At 41.1% G+C, this 22,779-nt stretch overlaps 1 protein-coding gene and 1 long non-coding RNA gene across 3 annotated transcripts in view; both read right to left on the bottom strand.

The window, feature by feature from the left end:
• Positions 1-22,779, bottom strand: part of slc9a7 (solute carrier family 9 member 7) — a 40,927-nt gene that overhangs the window by 6,228 nt on the left and 11,920 nt on the right. Inside the window, exons 9-16 of one of the 2 annotated variants that reach the window (XM_050056056.1) lie at positions 20,930-21,018; positions 20,133-20,246; positions 19,730-19,841; positions 19,473-19,626; positions 13,141-13,203; positions 9,343-9,406; positions 6,755-6,837; positions 3,638-3,743 (exon numbers count right to left, since the gene is read on the bottom strand). In XM_050056056.1, the coding sequence (XP_049912013.1) occupies positions 3,638-3,743; positions 6,755-6,837; positions 9,343-9,406; positions 13,141-13,203; positions 19,473-19,626; positions 19,730-19,841; positions 20,133-20,246; positions 20,930-21,018 (785 nt within the window). The remainder of the gene's footprint in view (positions 1-3,637; positions 3,744-6,754; positions 6,838-9,342; positions 9,407-13,140; positions 13,204-19,472; positions 19,627-19,729; positions 19,842-20,132; positions 20,247-20,929; positions 21,019-22,779) is intronic. The other variant, XM_050056057.1, reaches the window with a different exon arrangement.
• LOC126397326 (uncharacterized) lies at positions 15,742-19,465 on the bottom strand. The gene is made up of 2 exons (XR_007570638.1): positions 16,005-19,465; positions 15,742-15,831 (listed from the first exon to the last, which is right to left on the bottom strand). It is a non-coding gene; the product is annotated as an uncharacterized LOC126397326 (long non-coding RNA).

Below are 22,779 nucleotides of genomic sequence, written 5' to 3'. Positions count from 1 at the left end.
AGTGGAACATGAGGGGAGGGATGGAGAACATGAGGGTCACACACACACACACACACACACAGATGTAGGACACACAGAGTGGGTACATGTGGCGTGAACAGACTGATAAGGCTCATAAGGGACACTGTGGATTTACAGAAGGGAAGGGAGGAGACTTTCACTTAGTGGCCTGAGCTGCAGCAGCTGAACACAACAAAACAACAGGCTGCACAGTAACATACAAACCTGTGACCTGCTGCATCTACCGACAGCTGTCACAGCGACCTCAACTGTTAGATAAGTTAGACACCCAATTGAAAAGCACACGTTGCATGCTGGGTAAGTAATGAATAACTTTAAAGTTGTCACATGAGGTTCTCACAGCTCTAATTGACTGGCTGACAATCAATAGTCCACTCATGTCCCCGGGGACAACAGGATGAGTTAACATCGGGTCAGCAGGGATTACTCGGATGAAGGGATCAAAAAAGAAAAACATTACATAACCCTTCTCTTCAGCAATTATCTGGGAGAGAAATGGGGCAAAAAACTCTAATAAATCCATCAGGCATTTTATGAAGTTAAAAAAAGAGAATGGCTACTTTCTAATTAAAATAGTGACACAACTGTCGCATGAAGACGACGTTTGGATTCATTATAAATTAAATTGTCAAATACTAATGTAATTAGAAATACCACTCTGCAGTTGTATGCCTCCACAAACCAGTCAAGTTACAGTTAACATCCATGTCTGTGAAAACATGAATGCTTCACACACATCTTCCCCGACAGCACAGAAGATCTCTATAATCAGCACAAGATTAGAGTCACCGAGTCAGTATCTGACCAAATGTCTCGCTTCTGTTCCTGAGATATGACGTTAAATAATGGCCAGGAAAGTGTTTTTGCAGAGCATTATGACGTCACAGTGAAGTTGACCTTTGACCTTTTGGATAGGAAATGTCATGATTTTATCCTATTAGACATTTGTGTGAAATTTTGTCATAACTAGCGAATGAATTCTTGAGTTATGGCCAAAGACTTGTTTCGTCAGGCCACACTGAACTGACCACCAAATTCTCATAAATTCATTCTTGAGTCCAAGTGGACGTTTGTGCCAAATTTGAGGAAACTCCCCCAAGGCCTTCTTGAAATATCACAGTCACGAGAATAAAACAGATGCAAGGTCACAGTGACCTTGACCTACGACCACAAAAATTGAAAGGTGTAGTTTTTTTAACCTATTACACTAATTTATTGTGTATTAGTAGTTGCAAGTGTGAGGTTGAATGTTTGGAGGACGTGGTTTTAACTGAGGCATCTTACAGGAGGAGCACCCTAATTTCGGTGTATTTTTTTAATGATACAATGACAGTAACCGCTTATCCTGTTGGGGGTCACGGGTCGGCTGGAGCCTATCCCAGCTGACACTGGGTGAGAGGCAGGGTACACCCTGGACATGTCACCAGACTATCACAGGACTGACACATAGAGACAGACAACCATTCACACTCACATTCACACCTACGGACAATTTAGAGACATCAATTAACCTGCATGTCTTTGGACTGTGGGAGGAAGCTGGAGCACCTGGAGGAAACCCACGCTGACACGGGGAGAACATGCACACTCTGCACAGAAGGGCTCCCGCACATGTGGTCAGAAGACTAGAAAGGCGCAATACAAGTGGAGTCCATTCACCATTTAAAGTATTAACAGCTAAATGTACCGGAAGTATCTGAAGTAAACGTCCTCACTATGTAAAATGGCCCCTTTCAGACTGCTTCAAGGTATAATAATACCCAGGAAATGTCGACTACTATTTGTAAACAGTATCGCTAGCGGAAGTGAAAGTAGAAGCAGATTTGCTATATTTGCTTTTTTTGGCGCTGTGTCCGTGACTTTCAGAGCGTCCTCCTGGATGTGAGCCATTTGTGGTCTGACATGTGGTTGCTACCTTTTATTAAAGTCCCAACCTCACCTGCCGCTGTGCACAGCAACGTCCTGAACACAGCAAAATAAGATGATAATAATAAAACACAGGCAGAGGGTAGAGTGTCTGCAGATAAACACACCGCCACACACTTCAAGTGGTCATAAGTGATGATTAGGAGGGATTAGATTTGTTTTTTAAAGGTTATTATTTTGCTTTTGCTTTTTTTTTTTTTTGGACGGGACAGAGTTCAGTGTGAAAGGTGGAGAGAAAGGGGATGACATTCATTCCGCTGCAGCAAGGACAATGCCTTTGTACATGGGATGTCTGCTTTACCCACTGAGCCACTGGGATTAGATTCATATGAGTCTAAACATTGTTTTTTTTAAGGAAAATCCTGCACAGTACACCTTTAAAGATTCAGTGGGAACTAATCGGCTCGGAGCGGTGTGTCACAGACAGTTGGAGAGTACTGAGAGACGGACTAATGCACTGTTGTTTTTGTCTTTTCATTGGATTTGTTGACAATATCCAGAATATAGAATATTGCCAGCCTAATCCTTCAAAAACAACTCAGGGAATTTAATTTCTTTACAGAGTTTTCAAAGCCTCGGGGCCTCTTGTTTGCAGCACACAGTTAAACAGATCTGTTGAATTTAATTTAAATTATTAAATTAGTTTAGTGTCTATTCTCTAGAATCATATTTTAAATGTTTCACAATTTGAGGTCAATAGGAACCAAAATTCTCCTGTTTGTGGAACATTTCATCCCCTCCCCATTTCGTAATATCCATAACCGAAGAGGAAACAGGCAAGGAGCTTTATTTAATCCTGTCTCTCCCCACTTGGCGTCACAGAGCCCTGGACGCTCCTGATTATATGAACAACCACCTCGCCTGGCAGGCAGCGAGCAAACCAACGGCAACAAACCCAGGGTAGAAAACATCTACTGCTGCAGAGTTTAAGACGGAACTAAACTTTCACAGTATTTAATTTAAATGACAGACGATGTATGTCTACTGTACAGTTAAAAAAAATGCTTTTCAGATTTTGTAACCCCGACAGTGACAGGCTCTTTGGGTTACTGTGAAAGGGGAGAAGAATAGCCGAAAGCCGTCACATGAAAGTATTGAAAATGAAAAGGGGAATTTGCCAGAGTGGATCCAAGTGTGACCGTCCCGTCAATGGGTGTTTCTGTGTTTAAAATATCAACGCACAGTGTCTTTCAGAACAGCGGTCATCATTGAGGTGGCGCTGAAAAGGCCCTTTTGTGCCCTTTGAATGCAAAAAGGCTTCTCGACTGTCCATTTTCTCTCTTGCTCAAGGCCTCGGCGCTTTGTGTGTTTACTGGCAGGCAGTGAGAATACTTTGAGGGTATTACTGTTCTCCTGAGAGAAAAACCTTCAGTATTCAGAGGGAGCCTTCCTGAGGCACCAGGCTCAGGTCTGAACATAGAAAAGGAAAAACACGTTGTAGTGCCATCACACAATGCTTAGGTTATAGATAACTTCAAATAAAATCAAGCTTTTTCTTATTTCCACGGTTTAAAATACAAAATATTTCACCAACTCTTCCTTTAAATCCTCTGCACAACATGCAGTGAAGAGGTCTTCCACTGTTTCTACACTGTGAGCATGCATTTTTCACAGATCACTGATCACGTAGGAGTGTCACTGTGTATTTGCCATGTGCATACTGTTTCTTTTAGTGCATGTGGACACTCACCTCGTACGCCTGGGGGCTGGTCAGACAGCTCGCCAGCGGCCCACAGTATGCAGGCAGAGTGGAGGTGAGAGGTGGACCGCTGTGTGTCAGAATGGGCTTCAGGTAACTGAGCAGTTGTTAAGGAAAATGACCCAAAGAGCTCGACAATTATCAGTCACATTGAATGAGTTGATATAGCTTATATCACATATCTGCACCTCTTTCTAATATGGCACCATTCATAAAGAATATAAAGGCTTTGATGAATCCCTTTATTAAAGATTGGTTAGTAGACACTAATAAGAGCAACTTTTGGGTTGCCAGGTTGTGAAAAAATATCCACAACCTAGCAACCCAAAAGTCTGCAGTTGTAAATGTTAATACCATAAAACTTCAATTAATAGTCTGGGTTATTATTTGATTAAATCACTGTCCTAAACAGGCCTATATTTGGGACAGGCCTCCTTTAATTCCTTTCACAAAAAAAACTATTGCTCAGCAAAGATGGGAAATACAATCAAATTGTTTATATAAACCAGTATGAATAATACTTGTACAAAAATAAGGCTTCAAATAACACATGAATTAGAAATCATTCATTTGAACTGGCTCAGAGAGACAGTGCACAGGAGAGAGTTAAGCCAATCATTTCACAGCATCCAGCACACCAACACAACACAACTTTATCCTGTTAAATTAAAACTCACTTGGATTAATTTTTCTGAAAAACACTTTTCCTTTGCTCGGTGGACCTTTACGGACTGAAGGAAAATTAATAACTTACCAAGTAATCGAGGAACGGACACATATTCTGATTTTACGACAGCTTCAGAGACAGGAAGTCACCACCTTTTATTTGTTCTCTCTAAATCTGAAGGAATTACAGTCTTCTTTGGTGCTCATGGTTATAGCTGTACGCACAATCAAAGCCGCTGACTAACATTAGCTCAAGTGGGTGGCCAACAACCTGTTTTATACATCCAAAGAACTAATATAAAAATGAACTGCTTAGCAACCAGACCAGGCCTCTGATTTAGACGGGCGTTCATTTGTCAAAATGTGTAGCAAAACCTGGGCTAGTAAAAGGGACTGGGCGTTGTTAGTATGTATTTTTACATCTCCACTGACCAGTGGATACTTGGTCAAGACCCCTGGGGATCATTTTCCGTTATGACAGACATCATGGCGTCAGAAGTGCTAGGCTTACTGATGAATGGACAAGTTAGACTCATTTTAGTTGGCCCAAGGTCAAGTTAAATGTGTCAAGGCACCATTTTAGGTAATAGTATACATGCCACCATCCTATATAAGCTGTGTCTCTCTCTGTTCACACTTATCACATAGCTTCTGCATGTAGCCATGTTGATGTAATTAAACGTGCATTAAGAAAGAACTCTGTGATCAGCCTCATCCTTGAATTCTCCAGATCATCACAGAAACACCTACTCTCAGGCGTTTAATGGGGACTAGGCTTTTAACTGAAGTTTTATGGTAAGTTGTGTCATAATGGAAGACAGATTTTCCACAACTTGGCAACTCAAACTTATTTAAAGGCTGAGAAATGAGCTACAAAGCATTAGTAAATGGATTACTACCAATTAAAGGGACAGCTTGGATTGTTTGAAGTGGGGCTGTATGAGGTACTTATCCATGCTAGGCATAATACCTGCAGTTTGGAGAAGCAGACAGGAGTAACGACACAGAAGCTAAGCACTATATTGATCTCGACGAGGGCAGTAGTAAAACATATATTAGCCACCTAAAAAAATCAATAACAATCTCAGTGAAAGCTATATTTAGAATATTTTGACTGCTTTACCTTGCGGTCGGACAGTGATTTCTGCTGGGGAACTTAAGCCGTTCTATCACTCTCTTCAAAGCCAGACTTAGTTAGTTTAGTTTAGTTAGTTTGGATTTACCAAAGCAAACAAACTAACCGATCGAGGCAGTGGTAGACCAGCATCTCTCGTGTTCAGCGAGTCTAGCGGCTTTGACCAAGAGCACAGATGGAAATGGCTTTAGTTCCCCGTCAGAATGGGCCGTCTGACAGCAAGGTAAAGTAATGAAAATATTCCAAATACTGCATAAACTTAAACTAATATTGATTTTTTTTTAGGTGGTTAAAATACATTTTGCTGCTGCTTCCGTCCACAGCAGTATATGGATTAGCTTCCTTGGCAGCACTCCTGCCTGCCTATCAAAACTGGAAATGTCCAGACAGACATCTACAGTAGGTAATACACTGACTATGGATAAGTACCTCATACAACCCCACTTCAAAAGGTCCTATCTCTTTAAAAAGCCATTTGGTGCAGCTTATAGACCTTTAATATAGAAAGCTGTACCAAAATATCTGATAAAACACAGTCTGCAGAAGCTAATTCCAGCACCACAGTGTTTAAACTGGCAGTCGACTTTGATTAAAACAGACCTCGCAGTCAGTCAGTTCTCCTCCTGCGCCATAAAAACATTTCAAATGATGAATTGTGGTTTAATAATGTTGAGGATGTCTGCCAGCAGGATATATTTGGAGCTTAAATCTTTATGGGATTCTGTGAGCAGCTGAGGGTGAAATAATTCTGTGACGCTTGGCAGCAGCACAGCAGAGAGTGCTGAAATCAAACTCAGTTGTCTTAATCAACAGTGCATTGCACAGTCCGCTACCCAGAAATGTAGTCACCCGACTTCCTGCACCCAAGCCCTGTGTCACGTATGTTTACCTCAGCCTTTTAAAGAAAACTCCCCCTGCTTGCTTCAGCTGCATCTAGCACGTATCACCAGGGAGAAAGTCTCCACAGTGCAACACAGCTGCTCCGCTCAAAAACAGGTACACAATCAGCCACCTGGGGAGGCAGTTCAGCAGAGAGTGAAGGAGGGAGGAAATGAGCTGCTAAACACATTAACTGGAGTCTGTTTTTACAGCCAGTCTGAGCTGAATATGTTATTTTGATCTGATATCCCATGATGATACAGTACAGACACCAATTGTGACTGTGACTGTGATGGATTATACAGTGTACAGAGGGGAAACATTCCCCTTGACAAACAGCTGCACTAGTTCAAGCACTCAGTTACCTTGTGGCCTCAAAGCAAGTCATGTACATATTTCCTGGGTATTATAGGGCACAGGAAGGATACTTGTGATCAAAGGTGTACCAGAGTCTGAAGAGCCACGCACTCTCCTGTTTGGTTTTACTCTGTCCTTCAGCCTGGGAGCCATCCTGGAGAAACACATGGGAAAAAAACATGTTCTCATATTCAAGATTTGCTGCATAAAAAAATCTGAATCCCAGTACTTCCAAGTGGCAACCTCCAGGTCTGAAAAATTATGTGAATGTGGTAATGAAAAAAGTGCTGTTCCTTGAATGGCCACTTGAGGCTGGCTTCAAAAGCAAGTCAATCCCATCGGACTCGTACGCTGAGCAGACAGCCTGACACTCAAAGCAGCCACGCTCTGTAAAGTTGACCAATTTAAACGTGGGGGTCTGTGAGGACTGTCTCTCTTCTGGAGCCAGCCTCATGTGGCCATTTGAGGAACTGCAGTTTTTGACACTTAAGTGGTGGCTCTATTTTTTTTAGCCACAGAGGTTGCCACTTGGTCAGTTCCAATTATTCAGATTATTTCCCCAGGTCCAATCTTTCTGCCTAGACTGTTCATATTTATGTTTGAAGTGACCCAAATCTGACAGATCTCTGCCCTGAAACGCCTCACATGTCACCAAGAACATCACATACATGCACGTTGGAACAACAACAACAAAAAATGTCACATTTGCTAAACGCACATTTGAGCAAGCTTCACCTCCCGAATGACCGGCATAGTAGGAAGGCCCGATGACATCATTCTGAATAATTATTAGCCATGTGCTTCTGTTTGGGAGAGTGCGTTGGAGCAGAGGCCGTTTATTTTCAGGATAATGGGCTGTCGCACAAACAGCCTTTCTGTCCACCAGCTCTATTAAAAGCTATTGTTGGTGGTGTTGTGGTGACAGAGGTGTGGGTGGTGTTGGCCGAGGATTCCGGAGTGGTGAGGCTGCAATGTGGAGGGTTTCACTGAGGAACAGCTCCTCCATAATATTAGGATGTGCAGGGCTACATTCCAATATCTCTGTCGGTGCCTCACAACAACAGTCACAGCATGAAGTTAGGACCACATATGAAAGCAGCCGAGGTCTTATTGGAAAAAAATGGACATCTGTGTCCACACCCTGAAAAATTAGATCTGCGTCACATGAGAGAAAAAAATGGGATTTGGGAAACAGTTGCTTGTAATTTGAACGTAGCCAGACTCACGGACATAGGTTTCAGCATTGTCACAGGTGTTTCCACACGTCCACTATCATCAAACAAGTCAGTATTATGAGTGCAGCTAGACTACATGGATATGTGCATGTTTGGTTGGATTCCTGCTGATAACAAAAAAATACTTCGCACATTTATTTCATAGGAGGTGCAAAAGAGAGGGACGAGCAGGACACAACTTGACAAACTCCCACAAACAGGCCAACAGTTTGCTTGATGAAGGTGTTACCGAAACGTTGCAATAAATGTATTATTTTTCCAGGTTAGATAGTGTGCAGGAGTTTGTCTACAAGATGTGGCCTGGATTCTTGCTAATGAAAGTGCATGCTGTTAATATCGTGGTGATGACACAAGTATAAACTGTTTCTATCTGTGATTAAGGGTCCTTTTCAGCCCTCTAAACCGACTCAGAGCAGTGACTCAGCACTTTTTGTGCATATGTAAACACTCCAAGAGAACTAAAACCCAAGTCCGCGGTGCTGTTCACATAACCTGTGCCTTATGAACACAAAGTGCTCCAGGTTCGCTTTGCTCTTTGCCGTTGTCTTCAGCCTTCTAGATCACGTTATTGCACTGTGACGCCTGAAAAAACAGACCAATCCACGTCCGCCTTTAACGCTTGCAAAGACGCAGGACGAGGAGTAGTTTGGTCCAGAGCTCTGTATGACTCTTTGTAAAATTGAGAGGGCAAAGACTGTTCATAGATTAATCTGTGTCGAAGTACTGTTAGTTGTTAAGCCAATTGTGTTGTTGTTAGAGACACCGTTGTCACATAACGGTGAACTGTGACCTCTTAACAACTACTGCCTTGTTGTTACTCGCCTGTTGAGTTTCACCCATCATAATTTAACCCTAAAGTTTATTGCCAGGAGGCTCTGTAGGGGAGAGCTGCCATTTTTGTTACCATCTTTTCCTCCTGTTTTTCACGTTTGGTTGGGGAGTTAGCTACAGGATTATACTTCCTTTTTTGGGGTTGTGTTTGTATTTAGGACTATTTTGTTTGTTATTTTGGCCTGGGCTCTCCCTGATGTTTTTGTATGCTACCATAAGGTTTAAACCACAATACCTGACTCCTCATTTCCCCATCTAACCTTATGTTGCTTCCCTCACCCCTGGACCACCACGGGCGACGAAACACACCCTCAAATACATTTCAGTGTTAAATGACAAATCCCCATCATACACACACGCCATATTTCCTGGTTCCAGTGGATAACAGTCACAAACTTTTGGCTGACTTTTCTTTCATTTCTCATAAATCATAATTACATCCACATATTTCATAATCGCTCTCATAAAATGACTCATTTGTATCTGACAAACTGAACTATTTCCGTTTCATCAGAATTGCTGTCTTCAACATAAAATTGCAGAAGTGGAAGTGTTTCGCAGTGAAAGCAGTGAGTTCAGAGTGTGATTCTCACCCCCTGAAGGACCTGGAAGCTGTCTCCACAGGGCTGCTGGTCTTGATCTGGGTCCACACCGACCCTGAAGGACAAGAAGAAAAGCAGAAAGCGTGTGAAAATGCAATTTATCTTTTAATCACCTCACTGTTTTAATTGTGGCTCTTATTTGGTAGATGCTTGTCAGCGGTAGTTTTCGGCCCCTTATACTACATGTTGGTAATTCCCCTACATGTGACCTCTGCTCTTCTTCCTCATCTGACACGATTTTGTGGACACCTTCACACAGAAACGATCTTGTATCTGTTCGTGTCCACTGCACCTGCAGAGTACAGGTTTGTTTGTTCTCTCTGTGGCTCTGATTCGTGTCAGCAGCCGATTCTTTAAAAGCCCACACATCAAAGTGCTGATTGTTCAACCTTTTAGTGGCTGGAAAATGCTGCAAATGATCATTTTACAGAATGCACATAAAAACAGTGCAAAGCTTAAAAGATATTACACAGTATGTTAAATTCAGTGTGAAGCAGATGAGGGAGACATGTGGGACAGATAATAACTCTTGTCTTGTGATCCAAAACCACAACTTAACAAAACAAGCTAGATATTCACCGTCAAGGGAAATCACCGTCAAGACACCTCCGACCCAGAGAGACATCTCAGCATGCAAGAGCTCAAACAACGATCATGTGATTTAAAAAGTTACGTGTGACGAGGCTTAACATAAAAACATGATGCTTTTTCATATTTCTCTCTTAAACTAGAACAGATTTAACCAATAAACTACATAACATAACTCAAAATGAACCCTTTTTGCCTCAATATAGCACTGGCACATAGGCTGTTTTAACCCAGTGTTATTTTTGTAATTACTGTACTGACAAGCTGTTGTCTTGGGTTTGATTGTTGCTTGGAAACGGAACACGAACACATCTGAGCAAGGGAGAGTCAGTTCAAGGCACACAGAGGGTGTGGGGAACATATGCATTGAAACAGACATATATTACTGATGTATGAATACTGAGAAACGTTACGCGTTTTCAGTCCAACACCCCACACTGCCACATCCTCATGCATGGTGAACACACACATACTGACATACACACGCTCACCATAACCCCTCTGATCCCACATTAAAGTTCACACTCAACAGGCCGAGCGCATTTACTCATAAACATACAGATGAAACGACAGCGAACGACAAACATCCAGTCTATAATAAAAACACATCCTGCCACAAGTCTAATGTCATATTTATTATTTTCTCAAGTCAGCCCTCAGGAGATACAGATCTTCTACACACACAGACAGGTGGCATGTGCAGAGCCGTGCACGCACCCACACACTTGAGACTCAGTAAAATAAAGGGAGTCAGTGGGTGACAGTGATCAATATCGTTTGGCTCAAAAAAAAACACAGATGTGAAACAGGCTTTTACCCCCTAAAAATATTATATCAGACTCCAAAAGTTACCCAGGCCACAGGCCCCTACCGTCCCTCTGCACTTCTGCAGCCTGTGGTAATATCAACTAAGTATACGACAGCATCTGTGCTATATTAACTGTGTACCACATCTATACTAATTAAGGTAATAGTTTGTCATTTTGTGTCTTGCCGAGAGGTAAACGAAAAGATGGATCCCACTCTCATGTCTCTAAATATGAAGCTACTACTCTTATAATGTGACACAACCAAATTCTCACGAAACAGGGAGGTAGACCGAGGCAATACAGTGAAGTGGATCGGCAGGAGGCAGTACGTCTAGTACAACCTACACTTGCAACATACTTGCGGAAATGCAACATAAAATATTACATAGGCTCCACATAGCTCCTGTTACCCTCCACAGCATATCTCGAACTCTCTCTCCCATTTGCCGTAATTGTAAAACAAACCTGGGGGCTGTTTTACACTACTTTTGGAAGTGCAATCTGATTGCTAGATACTGGGGTCACATAGTTCGTGAGTTATGTGGGATCTTTAGGACCACAATAGCAAAGGATCCAGGGATATTCCTACTGGGTCTGCCCTCAAAAGAAGTAGCACTCTCCCATAATCATTACAGATTGCTGGATAATGCTGAAACCACCCACAGTGACGGTCTGGTAGGGAGATTTACAGTGTCTTACCTCATGAGAGAATAAGTGCTGTCCTCAGGGCTGATGAGAACTCATTTCTTAAGATCTGAAGCCCTTTCCTAAATTATTTACCAGCTACACATAAACAAACTTTGTAAAAAGGTCCAGACCCTTCTGAGAGGAAGCAAACTACTCCTACTGCCAAGTGAGATTTCCTAAATGCTGATTTTGTGATACTTTTCGGATCATCTTTTGTCATATGCTGTTACTAAGAGTCACAGAACAATGTACTTCACCTTCTGGGAGGATATAGGAGTTATTTGCCGTCCTGTTTCTTGGCCAGGTCCAGTCACTTCCTAGCTATTTCACTCCATTTCCATTCTTTGTGACAGTAGCGTCATTAGTTCCTTTAACGTTACTGCAGCACACATATTCAGTCCTAATAGCTGGAAATAATTCCCACCCCCCCTGGTGTCTCTTACCAACAGAGAGGGATTAAACTCAACACATGCAGATTTTAAAGGGGCACTTTTAATTCATATAAGCTGTGGAGCAGTTGAGTCTAATCCTGGTGGACAGAGGCCAAGGCAGAGATGTGTAGCCTTTCATGGTTATTTCTAAAACTACGCTGTACAGTAGGAGGTGTAACTCGTGTGCAGTGGTTATCTTTAGACTTTTCCATGACAGCCAAACAGAGGAAATATCCCCTCAGAGGGAACGAAGAGCAGCATTTTGGCTTGAGAAGGAGCAGGCCACAGGTATCACACTGCCTTTTAGGACGTTCTCCTCCCAAAACTACACACAAACACAGAAGATCGTCCGTGGGTGGAAGTTGCACGGAAGTCAAAGAACCTGCAAAACAAAGAGGTGCGAAGCCTGCTGGCGCTGCGTCAGGAAGTATCTGTGAGGAGTGGATCTCAGATTGAGACACAACTGCCGGGGGCCCCGACAAAGAGAAGCACGACCTTGCACACGTTTCCTCTGATAAGAAACAAGAGTAGAGCCGTCATACGTTTCACACATGCATACTTACGTAAGAGTGTTCCACTGACTTCAACTCACCCACTAACCTTTAATCCTAATCCTGAAAATATTCCCTCCTCTCCTTAAACCCATCAAATATTCCTCATAAGCAACTTCATTTGCAGGGTTTCTGTCCTGTAGGGAAGACATGCAATCATAAACAGTCAAAATGGAGGAAGCATCGCCACACAGCTCTCGGTTTCTGTCTTATCTTCCTCTTTTGCATATACACTTTTCACATCAGTTCACACAGGTCTGTCAAGCTGCTTCAGGGGAACGCAGCGTGTGATTTGTTCTTTGCACCGCTGTGTGAAAAAGCTGGTGGACAGTATGCACAGATGCAACAAAGAGACAGACTCAGGTTTTCACATCTCCCAGAGAAAGCACTGAATAATCATCACGCCTCAGTAACTCCTCAAGCAGCAGCACCCTGCCAGAGCTGGGCTGCTGTGTGACGCAGTAACATCTCTGCTTTCCTAAAATATTGCCTCTCAAGAATCCAATCTGTTTGATTTATTCTGACACTAACCATCCAATTCAGTCTGTGGAAAACATGTCATGTTTTTAGGAGTCAACTTTTCCCATGTCCCTCTATACCCCCTCCAACTCATCAGAAAAACAGAAGTAAGCAGTGAAAAAAAAAGATTCCCATCCCAAACAACCACACCATGTCCCAACACCAGTTACCGCCCCAGAGTTTGCACACATTCACATACAGCACCTGAGGTACTCCAATTTTCCAAACTTGCGTCGCTCTTCCTGCAATGCATTGCTTTTCCCAGCGCTGTCACATGATAAACACATACACTTAGTATCAAGCATGTTAGATTTAAAGGCAACCTTGGACTCTATTTTCCGAGTTATGGAGACAACAAGTTTGAAACTGCTCTTGTTTTGAGTGATAGTGCTGCAGCTGGGAGCCATGAAACAGGCTGCAATATAACCACTCAGAGCATATGTGCGCCGTCAATTTACATCACCTGAAAGTCCTTCTTTTTGCCACTGATAGGCTCAGATTATTATTTTAAGTGTTTGACGACATTATCAAAAGGATCCCTACAGAGATAGACCTTTGTGTTAAAGATTAAGTTCATATTTGTTTAACCAATTACAGCCCTGAAGTCGCTATCGCAAAACTCTCCAGACTCCATTTAAATACACACTAATTTTATCATCGTAAAACTCACTCCATTAAAAGGTTTGTCTTTCCACTTTTCTGATAATCACCAACTTTGGTTTGGTTGAAATAAACCCTTAATTCACCAAGTTAGATGTGAAAATATGCTGCCTCTATACACACTTAAATTACAGTTTATTTCAATGGCGTCTGGTGAATTTAACAATAGCAATTTCAAAAAAGGACCTTACTCTTCAACAAAAAGGTTTATCTCTGTTGGGTCCCTTCCAGAATGTTGTCAAACACAACATTCAACAATCCGAGCCTGTCAGTGGCAAAAATAAGAACTTTTAGTGGGCGTAAACTGACGGAGCTGGATTGGTTTCATTGCAGCCTGTTTTGTGGCTGCAGGCTCTGGCTCCATACTGGACCAGTTTCAAAAACGGTTGTCTTCATTAATCACTCAGACACAAAAACCATGGGAGAAATACAGAAGCTACCCTTTAAAGTATTATGTGATATATTTAGCTATTCTTTTTAAGTGGGATTTGGCCTGTGTGTAAAAAAAAAAAAAAATAGCCATCTAATGTATTAGATACTCATAAGAGGAACTGGAACAGTCACAACACAAATCTCTGTTCTCTCACATTTGATCCTGACATTAGATACACATAGGGATTATGTGGTATTTCTCGGAATCAAAGTTCCTCTTATGCGTGGAAATTTCAAACAATTTCACACATTAATTAAAAGCATTTCATTCAAATCGTTTGGAGGATCAAAAGCTACGCTGCCATCAGTGTTAGTTTAATGATGAACCAGACATAAATGAGAGTGTAAGCAGATAACAGTGACCACTCAGTGTTTTCAAAACAGTAATTGGCAACAGTCTCTGCCAAATATGATGCTCTGTTCTGGGGACGTGCACTAATCCCCAGACTTGGCACAGAGGCTCAGCAGATGTTCAAATATGAAAAAAGAAAAACACTGGATGAAATAACAAGAACTCTTTAAATGACGATACAACTGCTTTCAGCACTTAAATGTTAATAATAGATCCAAAGCTTTCAGCTCTTATTGTCTATAAGACTTCATCTGCTATCACTGATAACACTTCAGTACTATCAGCTCAATTTATTCCACTTTGACTCAGTTCCTTTTAGCATGTTTAATCACTTCACTTTCATTCAGTGCTTCCACATAAATTAAAACTTCAACTTCCTACAGCACTTTCATTTAACTACCATTCCAACTTCTTTCACTGAAAGTATTTTGTGAGCCGCTTCAGCTTCTTTTAACACATTTCAGCACTTATGTTTTATCTGCGATTCCAGCGTCTTTTTTTGACTGCCGCTTCATTTTCATTTCATATTTCAATTTTTTTAAATACTTCCATTGTAACTCTCACTCCAGTTTCTTTCACTAGTTTCATTTTGTGAACCACTTCAGCCTCTTTAAGTATTGAACCTATTTTAGCACTTCTGTTTTATCTGCCATTCCAACGTCTGTCAGTCTTTTGACTGCCACTTCATTTTCTTTCCATATTCCAACTTTTGTAGCACTTCCATTCCAACATCTTTCACTAAATGAATTCTAGGAGCCACTTCAGCTTCTTTTGTATTAAATGTATTTTAGTAGTTTGTTTTATCGGATATACCAACTTCTTTCAGTCTTTTGACTGCCACTTCAGCTTCTTTCAGCATATCACCTTTTTTATCACTTCCATTTTAATGTGAGCCACTTCAGTTTCTTTTAGTATTTTTGCTTCTTTGAGCACTTATATTTTAACTGCCATGTGCCACTTCAGCTTCTTTCAACATATTAAGCACTTCTGTTTTATCTAACATTCCAACTTCTTTCAGTCTCTCCACCACCATTTCAGCTTCTTTTAGTATTTCAACTTCTTTTAGCACTTCCATTTTAACTGTCGCTCCAATTGTTTTTCACTGGTTGTATTTTGTGAGCCTCTTCAGTTTCTTTAAGCATTTCAACTTCTTCGAGCACTTTCATTTTAACTGCACTTTCAGCACTTTTGTTTTATCTGCCATTTCAGTTTCTTTTAGTGNCTTCCATTTTAACTCTCGCTCCAATTGTTTTTCACTGGTTGTATTTTGTGAGCCTCTTCAGTTTCTTTAAGCGTTTCAACTTCTTCGAGCACTTTCATTTTAACTGCACTTTCAGCACTTTTGTTTTATCTGCCATTTCTTAACTGCACTTTCAGCACTTTTGTTTTATCTGCCATTTCAGTTTCTTTTAGTGTTTTGACTGCCTCTTCATTTCCTTTCTGTATCTCAACTGTTTTAGCACTTCCATTTAAAATTCCACTCAAACTTCTTTCACTAAATGTATGTTGTAAACCACTTCAACTTCTTTCAGTAGTTAACACAATTCAGTTCTTCTGTTTTATCTAACATTCAAACTTCTTTCAGTCTTTCAACTGCCACTTCAGCTTCTTTCAGTATCTCAACTGTTTTAGCACTTCCATTTAAAGTTCCACTCAAACTTCTTTCACTAAATGTATGTTGTAAACCACTTCAACTTCTTTCAGTAGTTAACACAATTCAGTTCTTCTGTTTTATCTAACATTCCAACTTCTTTCAGTCTTTCAACTGCCACTTCAGCTTCTTTCAGTATATCAACTTCTTTTAGCACTTCCATTTTAACTCTCACTCCAGTTTTTTTCACCAGTTGCCACTTCAGTTTCTTTCAGTATTTGAACTTTTAGCATTTTCATTTTGACTGCCATGAGCTACTTCAACTTCTTCTTTCTTTAAATTTATTATGGCACTTTTGCTTATCTGCCATTTCAACATCTTTCAGTCTTTTGACTGCCACTTCATTCACTCCTTTCACTAAATGTATTTTTTCAAGCCACTTCAGTCTCTTTTAGTATTTAGCACATTTCAGCACCTCTGTTTTATCTGATATCCCAACTTCTTTCAGTCTTTTGACTGCCACTTCAGCTTCTTTCAGTATTTCAACAACTTCAGGACTCACAATTTAACTCTAATTTCTTTCACCAACTGCATTTTGTGAGCCACATCAACTTCTTAAAGTAATTCACCTGTTTCAAATGTTTCAAATAATTTTCAGCTCCATGCACACTTACATTTTCTTCAGAACATTTAGCCTTCTTTAGTTTATACAGTAAAGTTAGACCACGACCAAACTAGGCCAAGTTTTCCTCCAAAAAATGTAAATAAACTCAGCACTTGTTACTATAGATACTACAAATGCACATAAAACTTTCCGCATTAGAGTTGACAGATTTACTCTTAGCTCTTCCCTGACCCAGCATGAGCTCACTGGGATCTCTTCCTCTCTTGATAGCTGTACTCCCGGGACTCGGTGATAAGCTGCACACCTGCCCGTTCATAAACCGTCCATCAAAACTCAATAACAGAAACCAGCAGCATCTTCTCTCACACCAGATGTTTGCTATCCCTGCACCTCCATCACATCCTGCTCATCAGCCTCACACCTCATCAGACTGCTTCTGCCTGACTCATCAGCCAGATAATTGTGTCATAAAAACAATAAATGACACTTAGCTTATTTAATTTTCAGTGTTAGATACAGGGGGAAAACTACTACAACCTTTTTTTAACGGCCTGTGTTATGTGATGTCCTGCTTCTCCTCTGGGCTTTAAAGTGTCCCCCCTTAAGGAGCAAAAATGTGTAAACGTCTGCACATATACAAAGGATGATACCAAGATATCCGCCTGCCATGCACTACATGTCCCAGTTACCATGGAGATGAGTTCATGGGGGAGATTTTGGCAGCGCTCTAAACCTCCACCTAACACAATAGTTCCTGCTCGCTACAAGGAGGCATTACTCATATTAAACAGAGCCTGTTCACTCAGGCCGCCTCTGCTGCTGTCACACACATCACCAGCCCATAATCCGCTTTATCATGACAAATGGAAGCTCCCAGTCCCAGTGCATCATGGTCAGACAAAAATAAGCGAGGCTGGGCTCAAAACAGACTGATAGCCACGCAGTCCTACCGCTGATAACATCTCAAGCAGTTAGTGCTGTTGGCAGTCTGGTGATTAACGGCTATTTCAACTGTAAATTCAGCATCACCTCTGGCTCAGGAGCAGGGCTGCCACCTTAAATGGGAAAAGTAATGGAAACCTTGCCAGTGGCCCCGTGCCTGGGGAACACAAATCAAGCAGGGGGTCCAGGGGCCTCACCCTATGAGATTAAATGTGTCGGACAATTCATTTCCTGCATTCTGTTGTTTTAAGCACCAATTTCAAAGTCGTCTGCTGCTCTCAACATGAATGTAAGGGAAACAAAGTGCCGTAAGAGTAAAGCACAGCTGCATCAATTATATTAAAGATTAAACTATTTTCGTATATTTAAAAGAAGCAAGAACCGACAAATAAACTCAAATAGCACTGTAAAATAAATCTAATTTTAACCTTCAGTCCAACACCTTTCATGTAGGATGGGGCAGCCTACGCGTTGCACTTTTAATTTCCACCATGTGGGTTATTGGTTATTTATTTTTGACATTCCAAGCATGTGAAAAACTAAGATTAAGCATTAAAAACGGAACAAATCATGTCCCTTATTGATTTAGTAAGGGTCAGTGCATTTTATTTTCAAAACGCGACAAACATGTACTATACAGGACAGGTGGCAGCCCTGCTCAGGAATGATCTTCATTTTCAAAGTTGGTGTTGAATCTAAGGGTGAAGATCCTATTGTACTCGCTATAGTAGAAAATGCAGATATGTCTTTAAAGATGCAACAAAAGCCCCCGTGACTTAAGCGCTCTGAGTGGAAGAACATAGGAGATTAAAAGTCAGCAGCAGTGGAGAACTCTGGCCCCATCTCCTGGACGATAACACCAGGCAGCACAAGATCAAATTTAATGAGGAGAAAATAATAATACGAGCACAGAGCAAACACACAGCTGCCATACAAAGACAGAGAGCAGTAACAAAACAGTTTTCAACGTGGCCTGCAAACTCAATGGAGCGGAAGTGTAACTCAAGCAAATTACTAATACCTCACAACTGTACTTGTGAATGTACTTTCTACCACTGGATAGCAACTTCTAGTTACTACTCCGGAGTAAGTGCAGTTTTTAGCTCTGTTTTGAATGTATGCTGTTTCCATTTTTTCCCTCTACTTTCTATCCAGTCTTCATTTCAGTCTTTGTTAAACATTTGGGGAAAATACAGAGGCATGGCTTTAACACAATCCATTTTATAAAAGCCAAGAAGGAACAGTTAGACAAAGGCAGCTCCTGAAAAACTATGCATGCTTTTAGTAAATCCATCAAGGTTGGATTTTAGTCAGTGTCTGTACTTTTTAAAACGCTATGCCCTAATCTTTTTTTAGATAATGCAATGCCATTTTTTAAATATCTTTTTAAATCTTAAAAATCTCTCTTAAATCTCTTTGAATATTTTTAAAATCTTTAAATCTTTTTAAAATCTAACTTTTAATTCGAAGTCAGGTTACAGCATTCATTTTATGTCTGTTCTAATCCCAGGCATTCATTTTATTTTATTGACGTTTAATTTAGTGATTTTTACCTTTTTTTGTTTGATTGTTTTATTGTTGTAGTTTTTAGTCTTTCAACATTTATTTAATAGTTGTTTTTTTTGCTATGTGAAGCACTTGGGGCTGCATGTTTGTATGACAGGTGATATTGAAGTTTATGTGAATATAAAATATATAAATTAAAAGTGTTCTTTGTTATCTTGGAAGGAAAACACGTCTCCAACATCTAGGTTAGTCCTTGATCAATTACCATATTTATGTCACCATCTAAGAGGAAAAACAGTGGGTATATTTTTTAAAATTTGTTGGTCATTTTTATAAATGGAAGTTTTTTTAATAGTGGGGACTTGTATGTATATCCAAATGCAGAGGAGATGCAGATTTTCTTCTATGGCACAAAACAGTTACGACACCTGATGTGTAGCCAGGACAGCATGGGTGTCGTCCCACCGCCAAACACCCAGACAGTGAAGAAGACAATGAGCAGCGTGGTGGTGAACATCATCTGGCGGGCGTAGGTGGCCGTGTCCCGGATGGCCAAGGCAAACGCCATCGCCCCGCGCAGACCTGAAGCGGGTCACATCCAAAAATCAGCCAGTCACATTAGAGCTGCAAAGATTGGTCAGTTATTGAGGGAATGACACGATGAGGGGTAAGACAATCTCCGTACCTGCAAACATCATCATGTGCTGGAAGTTTCCCTTGATCTTGTGTCTTCTGCCGAGGTTGAGAAGGAAGGACAGCGGGTAAATGTTGAAAGCTCTTCCGATGAATATGGCAATCTGACAGGTAGGTTAAGACTGAACAGTTAAATGCTGGAGAGATTCATGGAGCAGAATGTACATGTAAGTGAACTTCATAGTGAAGCAGGAAAATCTTTCTTAAAATGATCTGATTATCTTTTTGTCCATGAATAGCTCAAAACGCTGGTGTGTCTTCAGGGACATCACAGCAGTCTCCAAATCCTCAACTATGACCTGATTCTGCAGGTGTGAAAGTATTTTTATTCTGCAAGAGGGGTAATCCCAAATGGAAACAGACAAACACAAGCTTGTTGTTCCCCAAAAGGATACAAAAGCCCCGATGATGAAAATAGGGCTGAAAATGTGATTCTGGAACGTGAACAGAGCCAGACCCATGTAGGAGAAGATGAAGTTCTCAGCCAGGAAGTGAAGGACCTCAAAGAGCTGCATGGGAAATATAATATTCATCATGAGTTCAGTTTAGAAACATGTAGATACGCTGCAAGATTAAAACTAAAAATCCACAGAAAAAGCCTTAAAACTGGGGGTAAGGGGGATTTCACAGAAGTTTTCTCACACTGCAGTGCTTATAAAAACTTCTCTGGCTGGTTCCCTGAGCTAAGCACTGCATCTATTCCCTCAGAATCCAGAAAAGCTTTGGGAGTTGTTTTTCTTTCCTCTCCCAGGCTGACAGAGCGGCAGGCTGCCATGATTTCAGCACTGACTGCATTTATGTTGCTCTGAGCAGGAGGCACAGGATGAGGGAAATGCAAGAAGAAGAATTGTCACCATTGTTGTTATCTAAGTGAAGCACTCTGACCCTCCCATTGTAATGTGCATGTGTAGCTTTCTTTGAATCGGCGTAACCTGCTAGCATACTTGAAACACTTATCCCAAAATGTTGTCTACGTGCTAATCTGCACCCTGTCCTTAAGACTGACCCCCCTCTGGGAAACTAAACAGTCGTGTCAGGAGGGATGTCCTCAGACAACCCCGATTAAGGTCACAGCAGGCTGATCGTGGAGCCATCTGGCACCGGGGCCCAGCACCCTGTTCGTGCTGTCACGGGGTTCAGAACAGTCCAAAATAAAATGGGGCTGTGTGTGCAGGCAGTGGTCAGATGCTACCTGCTTGGTGCGTTTTGTGGACTCCGCAGAGAGGTTGTTGTAGGTGTAGTGAGCCTGTGTGATGCCACAGAACAGCACGGACACAACGCCTGTGGGACAACAGACACAAACACACATTTAGGAGCCTTAATGCAAACTCAGAGTGCACTTTTCAGGGTGGGCTGTATAATGTGGATATGTAACCAACCCTGCACCCATTAAGAGACATCAGACGCAGAGATTAGCTTTTTCAGTCCTCTTGTTGCGTTGCTACTGTGCGTTATACTATCTGTTTATTTCATCTGCTGCACATCTGCTGCATAATCTGTATTTAAGTCCCTGTCACATTTCATTTGCATAACAGACAGATTGAGTTCTCTGAGGATGGTTTACCAGCACTTAGTTTAAACTGCTCATAATTACATTATTCAGCATCATCGACAGCGTGGAATTTAACAACTCTGTCGAGATCTAATGTGCGTGTGAATGATCATCATGAACTCGAAAAGGTTGAAAAATATGTAATGGCTAAAGACTGTTTTGAAAGACCACGCTCTCTTGTAAAGGGGAACTCATAAAGTTGATAAAAAAAAGTGAAGATATGTTGGCCTCTGCTGCTTTAACTTGGACCACTCTTTCCTTACTCTATTTTAAGTCAACCAACTTTACAGAAGGCAACACTAAATCACTGAGGTACCTCTTTAAATTTCTGTCACAGAGAAGTAAAATAATGTTACAAATCCAAAAGATGACAACGTGTGAAAAAATGATGGAATAGCTGAATAAAAGTAGTGCTGTTTGGTGTTTTTTTAATTATCTTTTTTGGATGTTTGCATCTAAATACTAATAATAATATAATAACATCTATCACAAAGTGTTTTCCAAGGTGAAGAAAATACATATAATTTGTATTTAACCTGTACTCTGGAACAGTTAGAAGACCCAGACTAGCAGACCTGAGGGGCCTATTTGGGCAGTACGCTGTGAGAAGCTTAGTTATATATTCCGGTGCCAGATCATTAGGAGCCTTGTATGTAATTAAAAGAAATTTAAAATGTATTCTAAAAGAGAGAAGGGAGGGAAGCCAAAATAGGTGTGATCTATGAGGATTGTTTTGTTTTGGTCAAAAGTCCAGCTGCTGAATTTTGAACAATTTAGAGCTTGATTGTTCAGGCAGGTGAACAAGGCATTACAGTAATCAAGGTGGGAGGATATAAGAGCAGTGACCTACATTTGGAGATATTTCTCAGCTGGCAAAAACAAGACTGGACTAAATTCTTCACCTGCTGCTTCAGGGTCAAATTACTGTCCAGAATAACACCCAGGTTTTTTACACCTGATTTTATGTTCGCCTCTTCGAGGTCTTTAATCATTATCTAGAAGTACTACATAAGTCAAACGCAACCAGACTTGCTTTAGACTGTAGAATTAAGAATCTAAAGCCAGTAGAGTTGTTTCTGACTTAGCATTTTTGGATATACCATGACGTGGACGACACAATCAACTGAACAGCCTCCATTTTCTAGTGTGTAGGAGAACCTAAGGTGGCCTTCAGGTTTTGTGGCACCAAATTCAAGCTGCCACTCCAGTGTCAAAATACAAAAGGCCCTCTCTGGAGACACTATTTACTTTGTCTGTCCTGGGCTACTGTAGAAACATGGCTGTGAAACATGTCATGCTCTGTGGAGAAATGCCATTTTAGGCCGCCGAAAAAACAATTCTTAGCTTCAAGTGACTACACACTGATGGACACATAGTTATGAATATTACATTCCATTCAATAGATCCTTCTAAATCCCACACTGGTATTTACGTCAGATAGACGTCAGATAGAAGTCTGATATACGCAGACTTCCTCTAGCCTCCTGACC

The sequence above is a fragment of the Epinephelus moara genome, chromosome 10 (genome assembly GCF_006386435.1).
Source record: "Epinephelus moara isolate mb chromosome 10, YSFRI_EMoa_1.0, whole genome shotgun sequence".
Classification (NCBI taxonomy): Eukaryota; Metazoa; Chordata; class Actinopteri; order Perciformes; family Serranidae; genus Epinephelus; species Epinephelus moara.
The sequence above is the reverse complement of the archived record's forward strand: the minus strand, read 5'-3'. Positions and strand labels throughout refer to the sequence as shown.